This window comes from Leuresthes tenuis, unplaced genomic scaffold (assembly GCF_036924035.1).
Source record: "Leuresthes tenuis unplaced genomic scaffold, fLeuTen1.0.hap1 SCAF_5, whole genome shotgun sequence".
Classification (NCBI taxonomy): domain Eukaryota; kingdom Metazoa; phylum Chordata; class Actinopteri; order Atheriniformes; family Atherinopsidae; genus Leuresthes; species Leuresthes tenuis.
Window position 1 is genome coordinate 2516758 of NW_027325359.1, and position 26111 is coordinate 2542868.

General features: G+C 41.5%; 1 protein-coding gene across 3 annotated transcripts in view; it reads right to left on the reverse strand.

The window, feature by feature from the left end:
• Positions 1-25862, reverse strand: part of hipk2 (homeodomain interacting protein kinase 2) — a 67598-nt gene extending 41736 nt beyond the window's left edge. For 2 of the 3 annotated variants that reach the window (XM_072385435.1, XM_072385434.1), the window contains exons 1-2: positions 25484-25861; positions 9238-10420 (exon numbers count right to left, since the gene is read on the reverse strand). In XM_072385435.1, the coding sequence (XP_072241536.1) occupies positions 9238-10420; positions 25484-25502 (1202 nt within the window). In that variant the 5' untranslated portion in view covers positions 25503-25861. Of the gene's footprint in view, positions 1-9237; positions 10421-25483 lie in introns of all 3 variants that reach the window. The other variant, XM_072385433.1, reaches the window with a different exon arrangement.
• Between the last annotated feature and the right edge of the window lie 249 nt (positions 25863-26111).

Consider the following 26111-nt stretch of genomic DNA (forward strand, 5'->3'; position numbering starts at 1 on the left):
TAGTGACACAGAACGGATAAAAGAAAAGGAAACAACTTAATTTTATTATTGCATTTTGAACCTGCTTCAAAACAAAAAAAACATTGATGCATTGGAGAGTAACATAAAAAAAAATAAACAAAATAAAACAATATTAAAGCCTAAATAGAATCAAGAAATTAGAAGGAGTGGGAAGAAAGGTAGGGTTTCAGTAGGGGTAAGTATGACTCAAAGCCGTTAATAATCGCATTGTCCTTTGTGAATTTTTTATTTTTTTCTAGAATAGAAAACAAGCACAATTGCTCAATGTACACATTTTTCAACAGGTTGCAGATGAAAGCCAATCTTTTTTTTTGTGTGTAACTGAGAGCTTCAGTTGGACCACAGGTCTCTATCGAACAAAGACAGCGAGGAGCGAGAGAGAAAGAGGAAGAGACTGAGAGCATAAGACAGAGAGGGAAGGTGATAGAGGAGTGAAGAGGAGCTTGGCAGGGTGGGGGAGGAGGTTCGGGTGGAGGGGGTTCATAGGGTGTCCAGGCCCACCTGGGAAAACAATAGCAGCGAGATGAGAGTGTGGCTCAAGGGCCCTCCCTGTCCCTAAAGTGCACAGCTGTCTGTTGCAGGCAGGAAGGAAGATCAAAACAGCCCCGCTCTAGTTCAGGTGTTGGACCTTCAGAGGCAAATGGACAATTTTTGAAACAAGAGCCTTGGTTGCTATGACGACTGCACCAACAGAAAGACTCTTTTTAGAACTCGCGAAGTGATGCATGTTAATGTTTTTCATTCATTAAGACAAAAAAAGAGAACTAATGCGGTTTGAAACTACACTATTACAAAATTCAGTGTAAGTCAATGATTTGAAATGCATTCCCCACTCAAACAAGAACATTACTCCATGCATTACCTTCTTTGTGTGTCAAAAGTAGCTTGTGCAGGACCCAGGGTTTTACAATAAAATCAATCAATCAAATGCATTTTAATGCACTGAACCACTTTCTTCTGAGGATGTCCAAGCTTTCATAGAAAATGTTCTGCATCACTTTTTGGTGGGTGACCTATGACATTCTACTTCAGGGACAGTATGCGCAGTATATTCCCAGCAGGCAGAGTCAGCTTGAAACCAGTGTGAATTAGGAAAGTCCATCATAAACTGAAGAACAGATATGCAAAAAAAGGCATGTTTACTGAGTACAAGGGCAACTGTTTTTGTTTAAAGAGAAACCATCTTTCAGATGATGTATAGATTCTGGTTGTAATGAAAGACGGCAGGATTGTGTAGCCGCCACCCTGATGTCCCTGCTGTGTTTACAAGGGTGATGTGAATTATGTCCAACTCATATTGATGGTGCACTCTGAGAAGTTTTCTTGTCTCAGCTCAGAGATCTGTGATCACCAGTGGGGACATGCTTGGTGTCAGATGACTTCCATTTACCTCATAGGCATCTCTGTATGCAAAAAGTCACAAGCGTGACAATTAAGGGGTTTAAATAAACCTGTAAATGCACAGTGTAGCAGGACAGTCAGTTTATTCAGTCAGGAATATATACATCACACCGGCCAAATTACAGTTGAGCAGCAACTGTTCTTGCTCATACTGATTTATCTAGTGTATTGTTTCTCTGTTTTTGTTCCCTTTTTTATTTTTAATTCTGTCTTTTCCTCTTTTTTGCTATCTACAATCTCACTTTTTTGTTTTCACTGTGGGCTGATATATAGTGTCTTAATGCTCTTTCGGTGCCTCCCAGCTCGTTCACTCAAAAACCCACTGAACTCAACAGACAATCTGACGCTCCTCGCTCATAAAATATAGGGATTAGGCTTTAAAGCTCAGTGGCTAAGCAAACAGAGAAAGTTTATTATCTTGAAGTGTTATTCTTTATTAAAGTTAACAATATAGAAACTTGCAATAGAAGATTTTTTTCCGTGGCAGCCTACATGTAAGCAGTTGTGATATCTAACACAATGCGTTTGCCAAGAAGCAGCCTAAAATGCTCTTGGATGTTGCACCATTCCTAATGCTAACCTTTTAAATATTTAACTAGGATCCAATACAGGAGTAATTATTTTTCCAAACAAATTATGCCTAAGGCTGAAACCACCGCAATCTGATATGCCACAGCGATACATTCTCTGTCACAAGGCGCTATTAGTCATTTTAAATTATTTATCAAGTTTGGGTGAAATAGGATTTTCTTCAGACCTATTTTATGACAAGCACAACGCTTCAAAAGAATACAGGCTGGCCTTCATATTCGAAATAAGCAATTTCTATGAAAAGCTCCTCTGGCTCATTTTCAGAAACCCCTGGAGACGTTCATATCTGAGGAGACACACAGTCAATAAAAGAATGACGCTGCTGACGTAAATTATGTGGAAATAACTTTATTCTGAGATCTAAACAAGATTGTCGGACTTCTGAAGCAAACAACACCACAATGCTAAAAGATGGCCGCCTGGAAGTAATGAACTTCTCTTGCCCTTTAACTCTACCATTGGCCCATACTTTGCCTAAATGATAAAGCTTCATAAAATAAAAACTTCCTCTAAATCATGATACTATATGTTCTTGGCATGCCTTATTTTATGGTTTAATTTCAGACATTACTGACAATATCAGCCCCTTAACTTGCAGAACAGTTTATGAAACATTTCATATTGTGGAACTTCTACTATAAATGTAATGACAGTGTGGTGTAATAACTTGAATCAAAGAATAACAAAGCAAAGTCGCTTTATGACTTCTTTATGAGTGGTGCTGAAAATAGCCTGAGTGGTAAGAACGGATGCTCATTTAATTCTGCATTCTGCAAAGAAAAATAGTAAAAATTTTATACGCAACAACTGCCACCGTGAATATCAGCCGTTTTTATCGAAGCTGTCGAACAGTTTTTGTCAACAGAACACCTTAAAAAAAGGAATAGAGAGAGGGGCATTAAAGCAAACACATAGATTAATGGCTGTTAGAGGGAAATGTAGTTATTCTGTTAAGCAGAAATGATATGAAATGACGAAAAAGCATGGGAAAGGGCTCACCCAAGCCTCTTTTTCTCTCTGTACCGAGGCCCCAGCTGGCTGGCTGAGGAGTGGAGAGCTCTGCCCACTTGCCTGCCGCAAATTAGCCAAACTATTTACCCTCATATATGCACATTAGCAAATTCCTCCAATTGAGAAAACAAATGCATCTGTTTTGTTCTGTAGAAAACTTCATGGGAGACTGCATGGGCCTCTGCACACCAGGCATTCTCTGTCTCAGTGGCACACAGTCCAAACACACACACACACACACAGCCACGATGGAGCAAATTGCAGTTCCCCACTGGGCCTCCCCAATACCCCCAGTTCTCTCCCCAGCTGGACAGCTAATGTTTAGATCACACTCTCACAGTGTCTCTCCTGCCCTCTCTTTCTCTCTGTGGCTGTTGTTGACAGTCTCTGTTTTTATCTGTCTTTATAACTCTCCCTCTTTGCAATTATCATACTTTGAATTTCACCTCATGCTCTGCATTAAATTAGGAAATTCAGGGACCAAAAATGAACACTTTTTTTTGTCTTTATAAAAGTCTTCATTGCCCTTGGTGCATATTTTCCATCCCGGTGTTAGCTTTTAAATATTCATGTGAGTGGATGGAAGAGGTGATGTGGGGGGGTTGAAAGGAAGGTGAGGGGAAGCGGGAAAGCAGAGAAAGGGTAGGGGAGTGGGAAGAAGCCATGCCAGCATGTGGTGGTGGGGGCTACCCCCATTCTGGAGCTCCCTGCGGAGGGGTAGCGGGCATACAGGAATGGTAGAGGGAGGGGATCAGCAGGCGGCCTCATGATTTATTTAGACCCAGGGGCACCTGTGCCAGTCAGCCGCTGATGGCAGCCATCACCCTGACAACCTGCTGATGCTCGAATCCTACAGAAAAGAGACAATTTTGTTGCAAACAGGAAAATTAATATGCGACTACTGCTGTGGGAAATTTCACCTGTCCTGTTAATGATTTCCATACTTAAATAGATGGAAATTCCATTGTCACAAACCCTCAAACCTGGACATTTTAATGACGTACCACTTCATGATTTTAGCCTGCAGAATTATGCAGCAACTCCACAAACACATGGAAGTTGAATAAGTTCCTACTCCAGTTTTGCTATCATTTGCTAAAACCCCCAAAAGCTTAGGTGAGGAAAATCCTATGTTTCAAATAAGCCAATCAATACAGAGCAGAGAGATTGCAGCCTTAGTGAGCTGAGTGGGCGGCGTGCTGCGTTTTATCAAGGCAGCTTAATTTCCTTCAGCTTAATATCCTGGGAAATGTATGGAAATTGAACTGTGAGGGAGAACAAAGACTAGTATCCAGAATAAAGTGATGTGGTGAAACTCAGAAGTCCTATTGGAAAAGGACACAGTCCCACATTAGCAGGGGTACACATGCATATATGTGTCGGGCATACATCTGGGCAGCCTGTCAGAGTGTAACAATAGGTGTATCCATCAGCTGGCCAGCAAAGTTCACATTCTTCCTGAAGAGTGAAACCATTCTCATACATTATTTTCCAAAACGACGGTGAGGTGTAGACGACTGCATTATGCTCTTATGCATATGCTCAACTACTGGTAGTTAATTAGCTTTGCTGCTACATGTCTCCTGCTTGCTGACTGCTCTTTGGAGACACATGGAAGAGCTGCCCAGAGGCAAATCATAAATGAGAAGCAGGTTATTAGGATTCTGTCAAGCATAGTAAGGTATTATAACTGTCATAAAGAGCACAACAGCTAATACACAGTGCAGTAATTAGAATTTTAGGGGTCTTCCTTTTATATATCAGGCCCTGATAATAATCAATGGCCTTAGCATCTTCAGTCAACAACAACAAGACAGCCATAGCCCTGAGTGGTCACAGGCCACACATATAAAGTTAATTATAAAATAAACCAACTTGAAAGTCAGCAGAAGAAGTAACAGCATTCAGCAGCCACACCGTCAGGCTGAAGTTAATGAAAACTCATCTACATTTGTAATAATCTGCCACTGCTTGGGGAAAGAATTCCTTGTTCCAGGTACTAGTGAGGAATGCAAAACAAAGAATCATCAACACACCCTCATCTAACTAAATCCCTCTCTACCCTTGTCTCCCCCATTTTCTAAACATTTTCTTGGGAATCTTTGAATAAACAACACCTGCACTATCAGCAACACTGCTGCCACTGAGCCTATCTGTCTTTTAGTCCTTTTCTAATTCATCTTTCCTGTGTAGCAACCTGATCCTGCCGCTTACCTGCCTTTCTCTCCCTCTTTTGGCACATACACATATCCACTTTAACACACGCTTCAGAGAACAGTAACTAATAGCAACCTCATTCATTAAAACACCCCTTGATGTTTTGCACGCAGGCAGGGTAAATGTGCTGGAACGCCTGTCCTGTCTGTCGAGTTGTGGGACGCTAACAACAGATAGAAAGATAGATAGGCAGGTGGGGCTGAGGCACGTCTTACACTCGAATGGCTCAGCTCAAACTGCACCACTTGATAAACCAATACATACAGTACATTTCATCAGTTGTGTACGCCATGTGTCTGGAAGTCTGGCAAAGATATGGACTCTAAAATTGAAATGAGAAAAATTCCATAATTTCTGGATTTTTATGACATTTATTATTTCTCTTGTGATCTTTTGCACCAGAGACACTCCGTATTACTGGTGATATCAACAAGCCCATTTCTCCATCTCAGACCCTGTTGAATCATTTATCTTTTATCAATAATTCTTAATAAGTTAATTTTTCAGCCTGTGTCTTTGCTTGCACCTGTTAAGTCTGTGATGTACTATAAATGCTGTCCATTCATGTAGAAGATATGACATCACTGAAGGGTTTTTTCTAATTATATACACAAGTTGGATGGTGCTGACATGTGTGCAGTAAAACAGCTTCAGGCTTCTTGGTTGTTAATTCTAAGATGCTTAATTACAAGAGGAATTTGTTCTGTCTCTTTCTGGATCTCTTATCTTGTACCAATATGTGAAGCAAGCTGGTTATAAACTTATTTTAAGACCCGAGTTCACAACCAGTTTGGTTTACAGTTTACAATATTTTCACTTACTTGTTTTGCACTTTCTCAAGCAAACTGTTTAGCAAAGTGCAGGAAAAGATTGTGGTTTGGGCTTATTTACACAACAATGTACAATATTAATCTGGATACCGAGGCGGGAATACACAATTTGACTATGTTTACCTGTCATGCTGAAGCGATGCTAAAATCTAACCAAATTGCACTCATCTCTGTTGTGCTGCAGTGGAGACACAACCTGGGTTTAAACACTGTCGATACCTGTTTTGTTATCTGAATGAATTGACACCTTAACATAATAATGGGAGGGAAAAAAACACAAGAATTACAGCTGTGAGTCAAAAATATGGCCAAGACAATAAAGTTAGCTCCTTGCCCAGGCAGGCCTCAAATAGATGTTGAAAAAGACATGAAGACACAGCATAAATATGACATCAACCTCTTTAAATAAGAAGGCCTTTATATAGACAGGGTGAGAACATTTACGTCCTTACAATACTTGTCTGCACATTACACCTCCCTATTCCTACCAACAGTCAACGCAAGCCCTGCTCCTACCGGCTGGACTGCCTCAGGAAACTTCCCATAAACATAAAGTACCGTCTTGCTGCATTCCACAGATCTCATGGCCTTAACCCAATGAGATAAATATGCCCATCTGGGACAACACAATAATCCCTTTAACTAGCACAGGGTAAGCTTGACTATCAAGCTTACCTGTTACACCATTAGCTATAGGGAAGAGAGAAGAGGAAGAACAGGAAACAGGGATAAAAGAAGTAGGATGACAGTTAGGTCATAAAATGATGTAATCAGAATGTAAATAGCACATATCTTGAAGTTTTAGGGACAATGTGTTTTAAAAAAGAATACAGTCACACTGAGCGTTAAAGTCTTACTGACAGGCTTCTTGACAAGGATAGATGAGCTCAGCTAAATATCCCCGTAGTCACTAAGCTCTGAAATGAACAAAGCTGAAACTCAAAGCACACTGATAGCTGATCTTGTTTACCTTGAATACTGGTATTTCATTTGCATGACTCAACCTTGTGGAAAATCCATAACTCATTTGCAAGGCTGTTACAGAACACATAATATCAACAACAGACAACATCTATGACATCCAAAATGTAAACAGCTATCACTATTATGCTCTGAGGTTATTTAACCTCATTAAACAAAAAAAGCATTGTTCAGAAAAAGGTGAAAATCTAATTAAACTTGAATCAATACAGTACAGGGATGTGGTTGCTGTTGTTGAGGATATAAAGTAACACAGAGCCATTTCCAAAGAACTGGGTAAGCACACCTGTATGTAATCTCCACCCTGTCATGGTACTGGCAACAGAGACTACCCTGCACTCTACTCATCTGCAATCATCAAAGATAGTCTGATGTTCTCCTCTAAGCTTTTGAACTCACTGAGAACTCTGCCTGCAGTCAAAGTCTGTTTGTTGCCCACTTATTACAGTGTTAAAACACCCATGGTACTCCCAGGAGCTCATTCTTTGAAATGAATTGTAAGACTTGCCTGATTCGTCACAATGAGTCCCCTCAAAGCACACACACTATTGACACACAGTCATTATGTAGCACAGAAAACTCTGCCACACACCACTCCCAGTGCTTCCAGCCGGGGTCACCAAGGCCCTTGTCTAGGTTTTGGTGGCTGATGGGTAATTTTCTGGTCAATGTAAGGCTTTCTTTCCTCCCTTTTCCCTGCCAAGAGGAAATGAAGGGATGATCTCTCTGCTCTCCTCCGCTTATCACTCCCAGAAAAAACAGGAACGTTTTATAACCTGCATGTTGACCTACAGCAAGGAGCAACAATAGACTACTAGTGTTGTTTACTTCAGGATGACATACTTAAACTGACATAACAGCACTGTCCTTCCGGCATGTACAGTCCAAATCCAATACAGCATTAGTGACACGCTGTAGTTTTTGGAGACACTTAAGATCAAGTTTTTAAAAATTGAGTTCAATCAATACATTAATTTAAATGATTTTTTACTCCTGTCAGATGTGACCAATTGTTTGATATTGTTGAAACTGTACCGGGGCTATATTACTGTTCATTTTAAAGTCTTTTTAAAGACTTTTAAAAAGTCAGGGATAAACAGCAAACACAACTAAACCAAACCCTTCCACAGGATTCGCAACACTTCCTACAAAGAAATCAAGTGGCATGTGTGTTTATGTTTGTGGTACCACAGCTCACACACACCTGCTCTTCCATCAGACCCCAGCCCCAGCACCCAGCCTGAGCCCAAACAAAGCAACTCTCTGTGTAGACATGTACACCGTTTTATTCCTTCAGCGGTTCCCTAAATGTTGCCTCTGCTGAAACCTAAACACACTGTTTGCAATGGGTGAAAAGATTTTTTTTAAATCACTGGGAGAAGAAAGAGAGGTCTTCCCAGAGAGTCATCTGGTTCTAATGTAGGTCTCACTGGTGTGGATTACGAGCACATATTACAGGAGAACTCAGGCTGACCCCTTGTCTCTATCCTCAGGGAAATGGGAGCCTGTCAGTGATGGGGGGCTGAGGGTCTGAGGGCATGGGGAGCAAAAGGGTGAAAAGATGCTTGTGGGCACATTGCCATCTCACATGATTAGTGCCCTTCTCCTACAGGGGTGTTTGTCTGGGATCTTTTCAATAACCTTCTATTAAAAACAGGAAACAACTCTTTTTTTCCTTAAATCTCCCCATGCTATTGAACAAAGCCATTACTTCAAAAATCCCCTGAAGTCTGTCGTGCCTTTACCAGTGCTTTAGCAAGTTGTGAAATAAATTAGAAGGTCCTCCATAATCATCAAAGTAGCACCAAAATGTGCTTGCTTTATCACATTAAACACAATGAGCAGCTGGCTATTCTGCAAGCCTTTGTGTTTTACTGCCCCAATTCACATTAAAGACGGGTATAACTAATGGGGTAAACAAGCAAACGAAAAAGAGGAAGACAAAAATGTAATGCACAGAGGACATCAGCTGCAGCTCTTAAGGTTGCCAGTAAATCTGGATGTTTGGACAAATAATCAGGCCAACCATGAAAACATTTCCATTAAAACAGCATTAAATCAAGATGCTAAGAGCAAAGTAATCCATATAAATCAAACTGTAACAAATGGAGGGACACAATTTTGTGTCCTTTCCTTTTTTTGTTATTTCATCACAAGCTTATCGTGTGAAAGTTGCTGCTCTTACCTGTAATATCTGGACTGCAGGTAAGTGGAGCAGACTGCTTTCGACACATGGCTGGCTGAACCAAAGTCAATGACTTTAACCCTGTAGGGCTGCCGAGATGGATCCACAAGCATGATGTTCTCTGGCTTGAGGTCAGCATGGATCAGCCCCAGACTCTTCAGTTTCATGAGCGCTGTGGCCACCTGCTGAAGCACGGGTCTGATGTACTTGAGTGGCAGAGGGCTGAACTTGTTCTGCTTGAGGAAGTCATACAGGTTCTGTTCCAACATCTCAAATACCAGGCACGTGTGGTTCTTGTGCTGGAAGCACTCATAGGCCCGCACAAAATTGTAGTCATCTGCGCTCTCCGTGCTGAGTCGTGCCAGGATGCTGACCTCGATTTGGCCCTGCCGTGCATACGAAGGGTGGTTTTTCAAGATCTTGATGGCCACAATCTCGTTTGTGCCCCTCTTCCAGCACTTAACCACCTGCCCAAAGGTTCCTCGTCCCAAGAACTCTAAGACTTCATAGGTGTTGGTCATGGAGCAGAGCACCTCGTGCTGCACCAGCTGGTAGTCTCCCTCATTGTTGGAACCACTGTTTTTTGATGTTGCTGTGGAGGTAGCAGTGGCTACAGTAGCCACTGTGGCTCCACTGGCTCCTCCGTTTTGGATCATCGGTGGGCCGTGCTCCTCAATGATCTGCACGCTGCTGTTGTTGTCAAGCTCTTCACTCTTGCGTTTAAGCCCGCATCGCTGGTAAGTGTCTAGGAGACTCACTGTGCTACGGCGGGTCAGGTTGTGAACACCAACCCCACCGCCCACACCGCTTCCACCCCCGCCACCTCCACCACCACTGCTGTTGCTGCTGCTGTTGCCTCCACCACCACTGCCCAGCAGAGACCCAACAGCCCCCGAAGTGCTGCTGGCTGAGGCGACCACTATGTGGCCTGCGCTGGCTGGGAAGATGAGAGCCTGCTCGTAGGGCAGGGTGGAGCTGGCGACCTGCAGGGAGCTGTTGATGCCTAGGGTGCCACTGGTGGCCGACACGTTCTTACTGCTGTTGTGGCTGTAGACTTTGCTGTGTGTGCCGTACCCTGTCATATCCCAGTTACAACTCTGCTCCACCTTCAGTTTCTTTACGCTAAAGAAGGCACTTGACTGGAGAGTGTGTGGGGAGAACACTTGCACTTGCGAGGCCATACCTGTGACAAGAGGGGAACAGAGGGGAGGAGCAAGGGGAATGAAAGTGAGAGGTTAGGAATTTTAGAGTGACTGAAACATGAGTGGTAGCCACAAGCTTTAAATAAAAACAGCATAGGTCAGAGCAGGTCATTAAAACACCAAGCATATATGCTGATGCGTCACCATGTTAATCACTGGAACTCTTTAAAATCATACAACACTTGAAATAACTTTCAACCTTTCATTTAACATCAGTTGCTTTGACATTCAATTGTTTCTAAGTAGTGCTATTATATAACATTTTGTGGCGAAACATTAGACACTAAGTCGTTAAGGGCCCCCGGTGAAAGGGATAATACAGTTTTCCATAAAAAAGGTTTTTATATTGTTACATAATATCAAACAAAAAAATTGTATATTTTGAGCAGTGCTTATGGAAACCACTGGTTCATGCAAAGGAAATGCCATTTCTCCACTAACCCCTCCGTGAGGCACTTCACAGTCACAGACAAGCACGACAAAATGATAAACAAAAAAAGATTCTGAGAGAATGATTGCAGTTTCCTGACCCAATACGCAACCCAGCTCAAGCAATTATTGGCACACAAAAACTCACTTTAGCAAAGGTGGAATGAGAAATTTTGTTTAAGTAACTATAAAAACAGAGAGGGGCACTGAACTCCCCCACAACCACAGATCCTGAAGACAACAAAACAAAAGCAAAAACAGCAGCAAGGCTGTGCTCTGAACTCCTGGGAACAAACTGCCTCAGAATAAGCAAAAGCTTCTCCAAGCAAACAACTGCCCAAAATAGTCCCATTCTTTATCTCTCTCTTTGCAAACAGGCTTGTTTGTAACATTGAAATGATTATTACAGCACAAGCAAGATTAAATGAGAGTTGTGCTCATAGTTGTAATGCTATGTCTGAACCGTTTCCAGTAAACCCAAAATTAGTTTACTGCTAACAAACTAAGAGTTTCCACCTGGCCATCCCAACGCCCGCACACACAATTAGGCCTTGAAGCTGATCAACTGATACACGATTCAAAGAACTTCACGGTATGTGCACACACAAACACTAACAAAACTCATACAAACAGCTTTTAAACTTTGTTTACTGCTGGTAAAATTGCTGCTTTTGTGTGTTTAATAGACATCTTGAAAGTTGGGAACTTGCTCTTTTCAACGATAATTAAAGTCCCTCCAAAACAGGACAACTATTATAATTGTGGCTCCATTGTGCAGCTAGAAGGCAACATGGTCATTTTGTCATTATTAGCCCTTTCAGTGATGATGATGATTAATTTAGTGGGAATCTGGCGGCCCTCCACTATACTTTGTCTCAGCTGTTTGTTTGTTTGTTGTTGTTTTTTTACTGTATGAACCTCCCTCTCTTCTTCCTGCTTTTCAGATATTTTTTTTTGAGATTGGCCTTGCTTTGACACATTAGTTATCTCGCTGGTCATCTGGTCTTAGCCCTAATGCTGCAGGATTGAAGCTACACTTCATATAAAGGGCTCACTGTAAGCCTGGCTAGTGTTGTACAGTGGTTGATGTTGCATAGCGTCTCCATGCATCCTGCAACAGGTATTCAAACCTCAGACATGACATCTACACGTCTGTGTTCTGAACAATCATTAGGATGTAGATTTTTTTGTTGTTGTTATTTAAATTGTGCACTCCTGCTCACTTAATTTCTTGTGCTACAACTATGACTCCTCCATAGATGTAATGAAGAACGTCCGCTAGGCTATTAGGGGCAAGGCTCTCTGCTAATCACATAAGCCCTGAAGGCCAGATGTCACTCCTTGGATTACCAATTCCTGTGCCTGGACTTTACGCTAAAAATAATTTGAATGATGGGTTGCATCACAGAGCAGCGTCAACTGTGTGTGACTGAGAGCATGACAAGATAATCACAGGCACAGACTGACGGACACAAAGATGGATGGACACAGAGCCAACCATTTCTCCTTATGGAAAATTCCAATATTACATATCTGCCAGTATTATGGATGGCTCTCCTTTTACAAGGCTAGACTGAGGCTAGTGGCTTTTTGCATTTGTATCACACAAATTCCTCCTTAACTTTAGTCACTCATTGACTCTGTCAGTTTTTCAATGTGGTCAAAGAGTTCACTTAACATAGCCTGTGCAGTGCAATGAACTGAAGGCCACACATGTCATCCTAAACTGGGGGAGGACTCTGAAAGAATGCTGACAAAAATCTTTAAAGATGCACATTTTTAAACAAGAAAAGACACTTTTGAAATTCAGCTTTGACTTGTGCAGAACACAGATAAGTAATTAAATTAACCAAAAGTAAGAGGTCAAATGGCTGGAATGTTATCTCATGACCACATTCACAGGCAACAATATGACCAATTATACTTCATTTGGAAAGCGGCTCTTGTCCTGATGAATCAGTCCTCACCCGAACTTAAGTTCAAACACATTTATGATCTAGAATCTGAACAACCAAATCCTCTATAGTGTGGTCAGGAAACACATGGTGCAAAAAAAACAAAAAAGCATCTTCAAGTTTACTTGATTTTCTGAACTCTATGCCAACTGCAAAGGTCCATTGTTGTATATTTACAATGTTGGAATGCCTTCAGTAGCCAAGGCTTACCATTTAGCATACCTAAAAGAACACTGTGTGTCCCACACACTGCAATTAAGCATACCAGAGAGACATTTTCCACTGTTTAGAGGCATCATGTTGAAATGGTAATAGTCAAAGTTTTCAGAGAGATTACTTCTCTGTCAGGGGTTTGTTAATCTTCTTTTTTGGGAGGATCAGGGCCATCCTTATTGCCATGGGGGGGTGAGAGATGAACTGAAAGGGAGGGAAGGAAAACAGAGCTTGGAGAGCAGGGTCATGAGTGGCCCTCACGTTCTAGTCCGTGACCTGCTTCTGTTTGCTGTCTCTTATTAAACCTGTCGTTCACACGCCACAGACAGCATGACAGAGTATTGATGAGGACAGCTTCAGATACAACCAAACATGCAAAGCAGCCCTTTGTAATAGAAAATAGACTGCTAGTCATTAAATGGTCATAATATAAAACAGTTTAAGGTTGAAATACAAATAAATGTAAAGTTTTAGTGATTTAAGGGAAAAACTGTACTAAAACAGAGCTGCCTTTTAAATATTCATCAACCAGCACACAAGTGTTCAATGCTCAGTCTATTCCAAAGGGACTGAGTGGAGAGTTCCAATATAGACGTCAGCCATCACCTGGGAGACTACCCAGAGACAGTAGTCTGTCTTGTTGATGTCCCCTGGCTTAGATATATTTGGATACCTTCTTGAGGTTTAATGGCTACTGACACAAACAGAGACTGTCTGATGACCCTGTCTCTTAGCTGGACATCCCAGCGTCTGCAGGACTGAAAGGCGTTGGAGGGGGTGGGCTGAAACACGGCTAATGAAATGACTTCTGACTGTCTAGACAAAGCATAATCTCAACCTTTGCTCCTGTTTGCATCTGTGTCTTACATACCACACCTCCACCTTTTTCCAAACACCTGGCACATTACAGATAGAGGATGAGCTAAATAAATGAACAACACACAAAGCCGCTTCATCTCTATCTCTCTCTGTATTTGTATCTGTAATAGCTGCAGCATACTGGATCTATTTTGTAGTGTCCATATCAACTGTAAAGTCTCTGGTTGGACAGTCCCTTGTAAAGACAGTAACATAGACTTTGAGGTTAAATATGACAGTGAAAACACCACTGTTCAGGAACATCATGTCCATACGGAACAGTTTGGCCTTGTGTTCCTGCCTCCTGTCCGAGTTCTGTCCTCTGTTGGGGAGCTGGAGCTTGACACTGCATAGTCTTTCTCCCCCTCTCTCTCTCTCTCTCAAGGCCACTATTGACCATCCTGTCTGCTGTTTTAGCTCTCTCATCTTTGCTTATTTATAGAATAATGCATCCGACGAGCAAGTGGGGAGATACTGTCAAGCAGACTGCTGCTCCATCAAGCTTTTTGCTCTTTCTTGCTAAAATATTTGACCACTTGGAGCTATCTCACCACTTCATTCCATTCTTTTACAGACACAAAAAGAGAATAAACATCCATCTAGCATATAGCCAGACTAAAAGGCAAATATGCGTGGTGTTTCACAGATATACACAGGACTTCTTAGCTAAACAACATGTCTTTAGTAAATGTGACGCTCCCTCAACTCTCCACTTCCTGGAAGCAAACAGCCAAAGATACAACATGTTGTGTTAGCTGTGAGATAACGTGATCAGTCAGCACTCGCTAAAAAGCATATGCACATGAACAAGAACACACAAACAGGCTGTTCCACGGATGTCCACGTGTGAGAGCACAAATAAGCTCATCTGACTACACACATTCAGATGAGAAACACAACTTTACCTTTCATTAGGGTATGCATATACTTCTTTGTGTGCTACAGTTTCAGAGCTAACATTTGTATTAGATTGGTGAAAAACCTGCTACCCCAGGACAACTGTCAGTTGATAAGGAGGCTGCTATTCACATTGTAAATGTGGTCATAAAACGGCTGGAGTGAGAAAAACATTTGCCTTGTTTATACTGCCAGGTCAGCCTAACCAGGCACTGAACCAAGGAGCGGGGTTGAGGAGAAGAGAGGGAGATGTGGTTGAGCATGGTGGGGGGAAGGGGGTGTCAGAGCCGGGGTTTTTAATTAATCAAATCACGAGTGTGTTGATTTACCAAGCACTTCCAAGAAAGAAAGAACGAAAGGCAAGAGTATCAACAATGTTCTTACTTCAGCACAATATGGACCATACTTAAATAAACTGTGCAGAAGTCTTATGTGTGACACTGAAAGCATATCAGCCATAAACTCATGGCACCTGTTAACTCAAGTCTTTCCTACATTACATCCACTGCGTGCATCAAGATGTGCTGCTTTGACTAGAGTTGCAAATACAGCACCAGGCCATGCAGAGCCACGCAAACCTGATAAGCAGACATTCATCAGTCTGGTTATCATTTACACACAGAGAGAAACACCCAACTAAACCACACTTCCTCTTGTGTCATCAGAATTCACAATGACAGCTGAACACAATGTACGGTAATGAAATCAACATATGAGAACTACAAGAAACAATAACCCAACAAAGAAAACAATGGAAAGGACACACAGATGAGTACAATGTGGGTGAAAACTCTGTACAATGGCAAATTGATTTGAGCGGAGCCAAAGCAGTATGGATTTTACTGAGTGCTGTGCCGTAATCTACACAGAGTGAGATTTTAGTGGTAATGTGAATGGTGGCCTTATTTTCTGCTCTTACCACACACACCTCGCCCTGAGGGTTTAAAGGATGGCACTTCAGTAAGTACAGGACAAAAGCCAGTGATATGCAAACACAAAAGGAGATTAAATGATGCTGATGTTTTCACACAGGGACACAAATGCCTGTGTGCACAAACACAGGGAGCTAGGTTCCTCTTCACTACCTGTCAACATTTTAGCCATTATTCAAACTTATGTCCTGGGGCAAAATGCAGAAGATAGATGAAGACCTTACTTTTTTTCGAAAGCCCCCAGTTGCACAAACGTGATTATACTCATACGTGAAATGACTGAAGAAATAAAGTTTTCACTATATATAATTCCTTGTTATGCATAAGAAGCCAAAAGTATCACAAACATGCCTTCACTTTCATGATTTTATTGAACTTGATATAATTTTCATTCATGTGTTAAACAAGTTGAAACAAGTTGAACTTTGTAATATAGGCACAATCAAATACTGGTATGCTGAAGTAATTGAATTTCAGTTGAGTAAAATGTCACATAGTGGCGAGTTAAAGATGTCAGATGAAGAGAGCACAGCCTTGGACAGTGTTTTGAATAGACATCACCATCACCCCACCCTGCACTGTCCTATGGAACAGACTACTAAGCATTGGTTTTGGGTGTGTTACAGAACTCAGGGGTTAAAGTCTGCTGTTGCATTAATATCCAACAGAGACAGCTGGAATCATGCCAATCTTGCTCGTCAGGCTAACCTCCACCAGGGATGCACACAACACCATACACAGAACTGTGCATTTATGCAGAAATGTGTGCATATACGTGCGAGTGGGTGTGTAGCCATCAATGCATTTCTGAGACACCACATGAGTCCTTACGTGTGTAAACTCATGTCTACTGTTTATTCTGGGGACTTGCAGAACTATCTGACAAAAACATCTTTGATATACGTTAACAAGCAGCATCAAACCACCACCCCAAAACACACAAACTCACACCCAGAGGGATTAATTTCAAGCCACACCCGTTTGAAAGCCAGCGCTGAACCCCAACAACAGAGGAACCAGTTAAACCTGACCAGGCGTCTGGAGACCAATCATGCACAACAGAGCCATCACTTCCTTTATTTCCACAACATTGCTGTATTCAAATAGCAAACTAATAGCTTAAAGAATGTTTTGAAGAAATCTTATTGTTATGGTTTGACACAAAATGAAACTATCAAGCTAGAGCAGTTAGTTTCTATTCTCAGTAACAAGTTGTGACACACAAAGTATGCAGTCAGTAAATCTGATAATGGTGAGTGTTTCTGCTTGTGTGTGAAATCCACTTTTTTACTGACATAAACAAAGAAGAAAGTTAACATCCATTCATTTTGTATCCCTGGACACCTGGGGGGGGGGGGGGGGGGGGGGTACCTGAGGTCTATTAGGGCTACAGATCAGACTAATCTAAAGCAACATATCATCTTCTCCCTTAGATACCTCAACAAGTCCCCATGCTTTCATGCTGCAGGTAACTTAATAAAGTGCTTGATTGCTCTTATTCTGCCTGTCTCTTCCCCAGTAAAGTGAGGCCCACCATGCTACATATTTAAACAGTATTTAAAAAAGTTTATAGCACATGCACAAACACGTGAACTCATACCAATTTAACAAGGCATATGTGTCCTTAATCCAACTGTGTCGTAAACATGGCTGTTGAGTCCTTCTGGCCACAGAGCTGAGGTAATAAATATGGCTAGCCAACTCAGCCCTATGCGTCTGATTCAGTGTGAAAATCATGGCTTTAGCTGATTATATTTACAGTGTCTTCAGAGTCACAAATAGCACAGAAAACCAGACAGGGAATGGCTATTCTCACCATCTCACCGTCACATACTGAGTTGCCATGTATGCGAAGTACATGTTTGAATTGGCTTACATAAATAACACCTTCCAACAAAGAATGAGAGTTGTGTTTTCCAATTATATATACTACATTACAACAACTTTTAGTGAGTTACACAAAACAAAAATCCATGTACTGGAAGAATTTGCCAGTCTCGGTTGAAACGTTTCTAAACTTACAGTTTTGTGGAAACTGAGAAAGGTTTTAAGAAACAGAAAAGACAAGAAGCTGTGAAAAGTGAGAAAAGAAAGGTTCATCATACTGTGACATGATTTACGATAAATAAAGACAGAGGTTTTTGTGGTCTGTTACACTAACTGGGGTCTTTTAAAGTATACTAAGAAAATATTTGAAGAAATTAAATGAGGGGTACGGCTGTCGTGTTTGTGCCTAAAAGTCTTTTAGCTTAAAACTTATGAATACAGCAGTCACTCAGTGTATCTGTGTTATTGAGGCCTAATGAGGTAAAAACAACAGGCCAGGCCTGGACTGTTGAGGAGCAGTGAGGGAAATAGAGCAAGTCCTCATAACTAAATGTCAAATTTTGGCCTTTTTCAGAGCTAGCTTCTCTAAAAGTGCTGGAGGGGTGCAAACAAGTTTGTGTGTGTAAGCAGCTGCTGGGTGCTGTCGAGGGGAGCTGAGGAGACAGACGTCTCACTGGACAGCGCTGATCCCACATGTAGGGAGGAGGTGGATTAAGAAAAAGCGTGAGGTCTTATGACCTTCAACAACTCTGCCTCCACCACCCAAACCTCCTCCAAACTGTGCCTGGGAAGCCCACACCAATCCAAACTAACCAACAACCCCACCCACCCTATACCCCCTGACCTCTGGCTGCGTCGCTGAGGCTAATGGGCCCCCAGAAGAAGGTATTCATCTCTCACAACCCAAGCTCCACTACCTCCCTTCCTTTATTCCTGCCTTACTTTTCCAAGCTTTGTTATTCCCCATCTCTCTGCCATTTTCCCTCTCCATCTCTGTCTGTCAGACTGAATGCAGAGGTCAGTTCAAAAGGCTTCCAGGCAGAGCTGCTGGCTGGCCATAATGTGTCTGAGGCTTTGAAGTGAGGAGTGGATCTAAAAAGGGAGTAGCTTTTTTTTATACTACAACACACTTGGGCCCAAAAACTTAAACAGACACTATTCCATTTTGTTTAGCTTATAATGAATCCAACTTTTTTAATAAAAAGCCATATATAAATGAGAACCATATGAGCAGCATTTCTAGAAATAAATATGTCACAATTGTTTCTGTTTTATGAGCTTAAAAGTTCTTTAAATATTAGTTTGCTGGATTTGCTTCCACTATAAATCTGTTAAATAAAACAAGATGGCTGAGAAGACAATTTGATAGATCTTTTGAAATAAGATAATGCAGAGAAGCAAAGATATAATGTGTCTAGAAACCTTTCAAAAAGTCCTAAACATAACAGTATTTCAATAAAAAGACTCCAAATTGTCATTAAATATCCATGACCTTTCACTTACAGCTGAATGTTACCAAATGTCTTCAGTGGTTGTTCTACAGCAATGCTGCTGCCACTGAGAAATATTTCTAACAGTTGCAGTTGGGACATTCCACTTTTTAATGTCAGAGTTAGAGCGTTATTAGAAGAGCCACTAGAATGTCTAATTGAATCAATGACTTTTTAACATCTCTCCCTCCACATTATCCTTTAAAAGCTAACTAAAACTTGGCTTCAAGCCTTCAGCAGCAGCAAAGTAATTTTTTTCTCTACAAAAGGTGAATATCTGAGAGATACAATTTTATCAATCTAAAATTTAATTTAATCTTTTTATCAGCATATTTCATCATTTCATTTTCTGCTTTTTTGATGGGTAACTTGTTGGTTTACTGTCTATTGTAAGTAAATGTCCACAGGTAACCCACAATCTGAACAAAACTGGAAAAGAAACATATACACACACAGGGAAGGATGACATCTATGACAATGAGCACTGCATTTCATTTCCATTTTTTTCTCTGACAACTCCTTTCACAGTATTGGATTAGTAAGAAACATATTTATGTAGAGAAAATATTATTAGACAGTGATTAATTAATAACAAGATGAGAAGTTTAGTGTGATTCTTCTGTATGTGAGAAAGAAAATGAGATTATAAAGCAAGTAGAGGAAAAGATTAAAGCTGCTCATTTTCATGCTTGTTGACTCTTTTGACTACTCAAGTTTGCGTCTATTACTGACTCCTTTCTGTTCTGTGCCTTTTGCCTTCTGGCTCTGGACAGAAATGAGCTTGAGCACTCGTCTAAGCTTTGAAGTCCTTTGGTTATCAGCCAAGCGAAACGCTGTACCTGCAGCCATCTGTGAAGGGGCCGCCAGCAGCCGCCCATCGCTCCACTTCCCTTCCATGACTGAGAGAGGCCGGAGCCAGGAGTGGAGATGGGCCTGGCAGTGCCACTTAGTCCATGTTGGCTGGCCACACATGGTAAAGCCCATAGATGTGTCTGCGTCCCAGCATATGAGAGCATACAACTCAAAAAACCCAACTTCAGCCCCCAAAGCTCACTGTGTAATTCAGTAGCTCTCAGCTCATTTCAATATCTGTCTGTAAACACCTCCGCTCTCTCTGTCTCCATCCTAACACGCCAACCATGCCTCTTACCCTCCACAGAGGAGAAAAATGTGGAGGTTATGAAAGGCTTGATTAAAAATTAAGCGATTTTTCACTCCGCACTTCATGTAATATGATGAGATGGTTAAGATCTTTTGTTTAAATTAAGAGCCTTTGAGAGAGGAAGCTGTTCTCTTCATCCAGATGTAGTATCTTACATTATCTGTCATCTTTGTACAGTTGTTTTTCTTGTTTCACCACTTTGTTAAACTTTCTTATGTTGCATTACAAGTGCATGTGAACTGTGACATATCAAGTTGAAAGGCTAAACGAACTGGTTATAAAAACAGCGAGCACTTGCAGAGCGTGCAATGTCAAATGGACTGGTGTGAGGTAACATTATCACAAACAATAGGCTTAAGGGCTGGGACAGTGTGCACTAAAAACAAGCTGTTGGTTTAGTGATGGGGGGAGGCAATAAGACCAGCCAGGAGGGACTGAGACAGTGGGAGGCAATGAGGGGGTCTGAAGGTTTATGGGTGGGGGTCGTGATTAGGGAGAACAATAAAGCTACAGTAGCCAGACCTCTGCTCAAACCAGCCTCAAACTGCACACACTGACCCAAACACAAATACAAACGTACATGGGGGCTTCCAATCTGGCCATCAGGCTGTTGCTGAGGTGTCACATGGGCACCATGTGTGCTGGCCAATGGCCTCTCGGCTTATCAACAAACAGAGCGGGATGGAAGGACAGATAAGAGATGTGTGTGGGGGTGGGGCAGAAAAACGCCGGGTGGGAACTGGAGGGGGTCATTGGCAGATGATGAGAGATTGAAAAGTGAGCATGCAATAAATGGTATGTGAGCAAAATGTAGATCATGTTCAATCTGGACTGTGCAACATGATTCACATATATGAAAAATTATTTGACATCCTCAGCATATAAAGTGCCCTTTATGCTCGAGGAATCCCTTTGTAATTACTGCTTAACAAACCCAAGTTAACAAAGGGCCTCATTCTCCTTGGGCTGTGTTGAGAGGTGGTAAAATGTGAACCTTTGTTTGAACTGTGGCTCATATAGCAGATCAAAGCAATGGATGTGTCAAAAAGTACAGAGACTCTCAGTATCATCCTTTTCAAACAGATACAGGGAAGTTACTACATTACTTGTAGGATAAGGAGATTCTTGACATTTATCGTTCCCTATTTAGTGCTAAAACAGAAATTACAAAGATATTAGGTGATGTGGCCTCCCATGGTGAGCTCCAAAATTAAATACAATGTGCTTTTAAAAAATTACGGATTCAAACTATTTATTCAAAGGATAATTCAAACGTACAAATGACAGTATTTGCATTTTGTATCATCAGAGCAGGTTTCAGGTTTGCAAAGCCAATAATCTGTGATGTAAAGATGCCCGTTACACCAGTTTCCTCCCAAACTGAGCCTGAAGTCGTTACACTGCCAGTCAGACCCAGATGCAGCTGTTCCAAACAAGCTGACACCATGCACAATGTGAAACAAAATTACAGGGGGAAAAAAGGCCCTTCACACATATGCATGACAACCAACAAGGAAATGCCTTGTGTAAGCAGTTGACATGATTGAGGCTCCATTCCAGCTAGTCTCTCTTGTTTTTGATAAAAAATTTTGAAAAAAAAATAATGTCAGCGACTGATGTGGTCTCTCTATTTAAAACCTCAGAGCCAAGCTTCAGAAGTCGTTTCTGCGTTTGCAACATATGCCAGAAGCTCCAAAACAGGAGGTTTACGGAATGAGGGGAAATGAGACTTGTAAAATTCCACTGCATCTCAATTAAAACTTTTTCCATGCAAAAACACAATGAGCTGGAGTACTAGAGGCTATTTGCAGAAGAGTGTGTGAAAAGTTGAGCCTGCTGAAACAGCCAGAAGTATTTTGCTCATATTGAAGGCTGGGCCTGCTGTGTCTGACGGGCCTCTACTAACCTGTCATTTCAATTCTGCCTCACCCACCCATTTGTTTCCCTAAACCTCAGAGCACACCTGTGAACTATTTCAGCACATAAGAAGACTCCTATATCCTCCTGTCTTTCCTCAAAATGTACCTCTCTGAAAAGCCTCAGCATCTTCTACTATAATCTTCAACAGAACTAATCAAAGAAGAATCCTCAACAGTGGATTTCGCTTTCCTATCAGGTAGGAAACTTTAAACAATGCATAAAACAACACAAGTAACGACAACTTATCCATTTTCATGACCATCCCAGAGCAAACCTTGTCACAAACAACCCATACAGTGATGAATCAGGTAAAAATAGCCAGGAAGTGAATGTGGAAAAACAAGAGATGACAGTGATGACAGTTTCCTCCTCTGCAGATAGTTATTTAACTATCACTCCACTTCTTTTTAACTGTTGAGCTGTCCTTCACTTTATCTGTCTATTTCGTCACTGTGGACACTAAAGAGCTAAACACACCACCCTTCTTGTCATAACAATCAAGAAAAGAGACCCTACATTGGCTCCCGTGGCTCTGCCTCAGGGTGTGGCCCTGGTGTGGCCCCCAAAGCCCTCAGGGTCCTTCCTGCAATTCTAATCAAAGCTTAAAGGGCCTGCAACCTTGGAGCCTCAGTCTGGGCCATAGTCTGTGAGGAAGATATCAATCAAGCAGCTCCAAACAAGCATGAGGGGAAAAGGGAGGGAGAGTTTAGAGTTTTTTCTGAGAAAGTTGCTCTCTCTGTTCATCTGTCTTTTTCTTTGCCCTCAGACGAGTAAATTCCCCTTAAACGAGAGCAGGGTGCTATCTCCATTCTCGGAAACCACGACGTGATTCAAAGTCACATTAACACATAATGGCTGTGTGGATGGATAAATCATTATTCTGCCTGTGATGCTGCACAGCCTGTCACCACCATCATCATCAGTTTCTGAGTCATACTCCATGTCCGTTTTTCCAGGCAGGAATGACTGACTCCACTCTGGAATAGAACTGGTTGACCCATGAGAGGCAGATCTGCAAATGTTGCCTTCCTGCCTGGTGCCCAGTTTTGCAGCTGTCTAATCCTCTTGCAGACTGGCCTTGTTTAGGGACTCACAGACAGATAGAGACATATGTACATGCATGCATGAGCACACAACAACACTCATATCTAGTCAGGCAAGAACGCAGGAGGGCGAGAAGGAAAGGTTTGGCTGTGTCTGAATATTAGCTTTTCCACAACTGGGGGCTGCTGGACCTGCTCCATTCATCAGACATCCATCAAGGTGTCAGTTTGGGTTATGAGACCGGGCTCCCAGGGTGATCACACCACTACCCTTCCTGCCAGCAGGTCTGCCTGATGGCCTTCTGTCTGAGCCAACAAGGACCAAAGACAAACACACAACAGAAAAAGAAGAGCCAACAAGAAAAGAACAAAAACTGACAGAAGCACAAGGACCCCTGTCTGTTTGATAAGTAAACTCACTTTAACAGATGATTGCTAATAAATTATTACTGATATGACATCACGATCTTGAGCTAACAAAAACAAATACTTGTTCCTGAACAATCTCAACTTTAAACAATCAATGGAAGCACTTAATCATATAGATTTAAGTTATTAGTTGCCTGCAGCCAAGGGTGAATAATTACCATAACAGCCAGTTCATTCACATATATGTGAAGGGCCCCAAATCTATTTTCCACCAGAGACTTTGGTCATTTCCAAGACTGCTCTACAAAACAGCATTCTCTAACACTGAGGAGGACAGGCAGGGTAATTAATTCCCCCTGCTGCCTCTTTCTCTTTCCTTCTCCTCCTCTCCGTGGTGAAGGGAAAAGTCGGGGGATGTAATTTACACTAATTACCTTTTACATAGGAGTCTCATTTCAACTTTTCTTTTCATGTTGAAGCACCTCAGTCTTGAGATATGCCTCTAAGCTTCAACACCCTTAATGAAAAATCACTACATTATTTCTATAGGGACATAATACCATTGAGAGTAGCATTTGTATAGGAACCTTAATCTTCCTTATACAGTAGCCTTTCACATAATATATCTATGAAAACACAGTTTTGCTAGAGTTTATTCCGTAAGGTCACCCTAATATGTGGTAAAGAAACTACTTTTAACTAGTGCTTTACTCTGGGTGACATTCTTTAATCGGAGAGCAGGGGTTCCCTTGAAAACCAGCAGAGGGACTATAGAGTAAACACATATTAAACACGAGGCTTCTCCAAAATAAATACTGGAAAGATCAAGGCTTATCATTTGCATGTGCTACTATTAATTTTGCATAGGCATCTAATCACCATGTATAACAGGGTTTCCAATTTAGGATTAGTACTATTAAAGGTGTTCTGTCCCATGTATGTAAGAAGAGCATCTCTACAGAATACAACACTTCTAAATTATGCACTTCAACTGAATCAAATCTTTAAAAAAAACAACAACCATAAAACTGCGGATAATTTCTGTCACATCTGTTTTGTCACACTATTAAACATTGTAATAATATTCATGTTGCAGTTGGTCCGTTCACAGACCCCGATCATGCACGGATAGTGTGGGCCGCTTACATTGTTAAACATTCATATCCCATCTTGCAACGACACAGCAAAAAACAAACACTGTGGATATGTGTGAATCAATCCCTTGGAATGATTATAAAAAGTATGACAGCAAATAATTCAGAGAAGCATGTAGCATTCACTCAATTGGATTAGTCACAGCTACAATGCAGCAGCGATCGCGAATATGCGAATATTTCAGATTTACTTTCGTTTCCGGAAGGCTAATACATATGTGAGTTAAGGCAACATGGCACAGAAACACAAAAAGTCCTGTAGTTTTTCATTTGATAGGGAATTCTCGGAGATATAACATTGAGAATGAATAGAGGCGAGACTGGGACCGATCGGTCTCCGACCCTCTTTCATTCCCTCTCCCTCTTGAAGCAGAGCTATAATTCCCATCAGGAACAAACAAGAGGACAAAACAAATCGTTTTCAGATATGGGGACATGTGTGCACTACTGTATATTAAACACAGGAATGTCTTCGACCTTATTCAGATGGGCTTTGCTGCCTTATCAGCGCTGTTTTAACGGACACTGCTCAGACTGGCACCACAATCTAAATGTGCATTCAATATTCTTTAACTGCCTCCAAAAGCACAAACGCACAGAGCGGCAGAGGTTTCAACAGCTTATTTGTTTTAGGGTTGAAAAATTGTTATGTTACTATCTCTCGTATTATTTTGACAGAAGGAAAAGGGCTGCAACTCATCCCTTCGCTCCATTTGAGCTGCAGTTCAATTGTATCACAATTGATAGGCTACAGCCGAACAGAAAAAAAACAGCACATCTCCAAAACCACCTTACCTTCGTATACAGGGGCCATCGGTGCAAGGATTTCTGTTATTCATGGCAAAAAATAAAGCGAGATTTTAGTTCAGAACTCAATAAAAATCTGCCATCTTGAAACACTGATGAGAGGGTCGCCGCGGTCTCCTGCATTACTGGCCCGACTCATTAGTGAAGAAAATACTCATAATTCATATCCGGGCGTTTTCAAACGTAGGGTCCGATGCGATGAAAGCTACAGAACAGATGCTGTGCGTTTCCAATCCAACCTGCGGCGTATTTGTGTTGGCTCAAATGATGAGCCACGATGACAGGTTTACTTCAGCTATTGTGCGACATGTCTGTGGAGTGAGGAGTCTCTGCAAAAGTTGCAGCAGTGGTCAGAGCGCAGCGAGTTTGGTATACAGTGAATGAGTCGATTGACGAGCGAGTCGATGGAAGCGGAGGAGATGCATCAATCTCCGGGCTCAAAATAGGGCGACACATTAAAAAAAAAAACACGAAAAAAAGCTCACTGTGATATTTATGGGGCTGAACAAATATGGTTTTTAGAACTATGTATAAAGCTGACTGAGATAAGACGAAAAATGATGTTTCAATCACAATCACACTTACCAGATAATGCAGTTTAATGGGTCTTATCTTC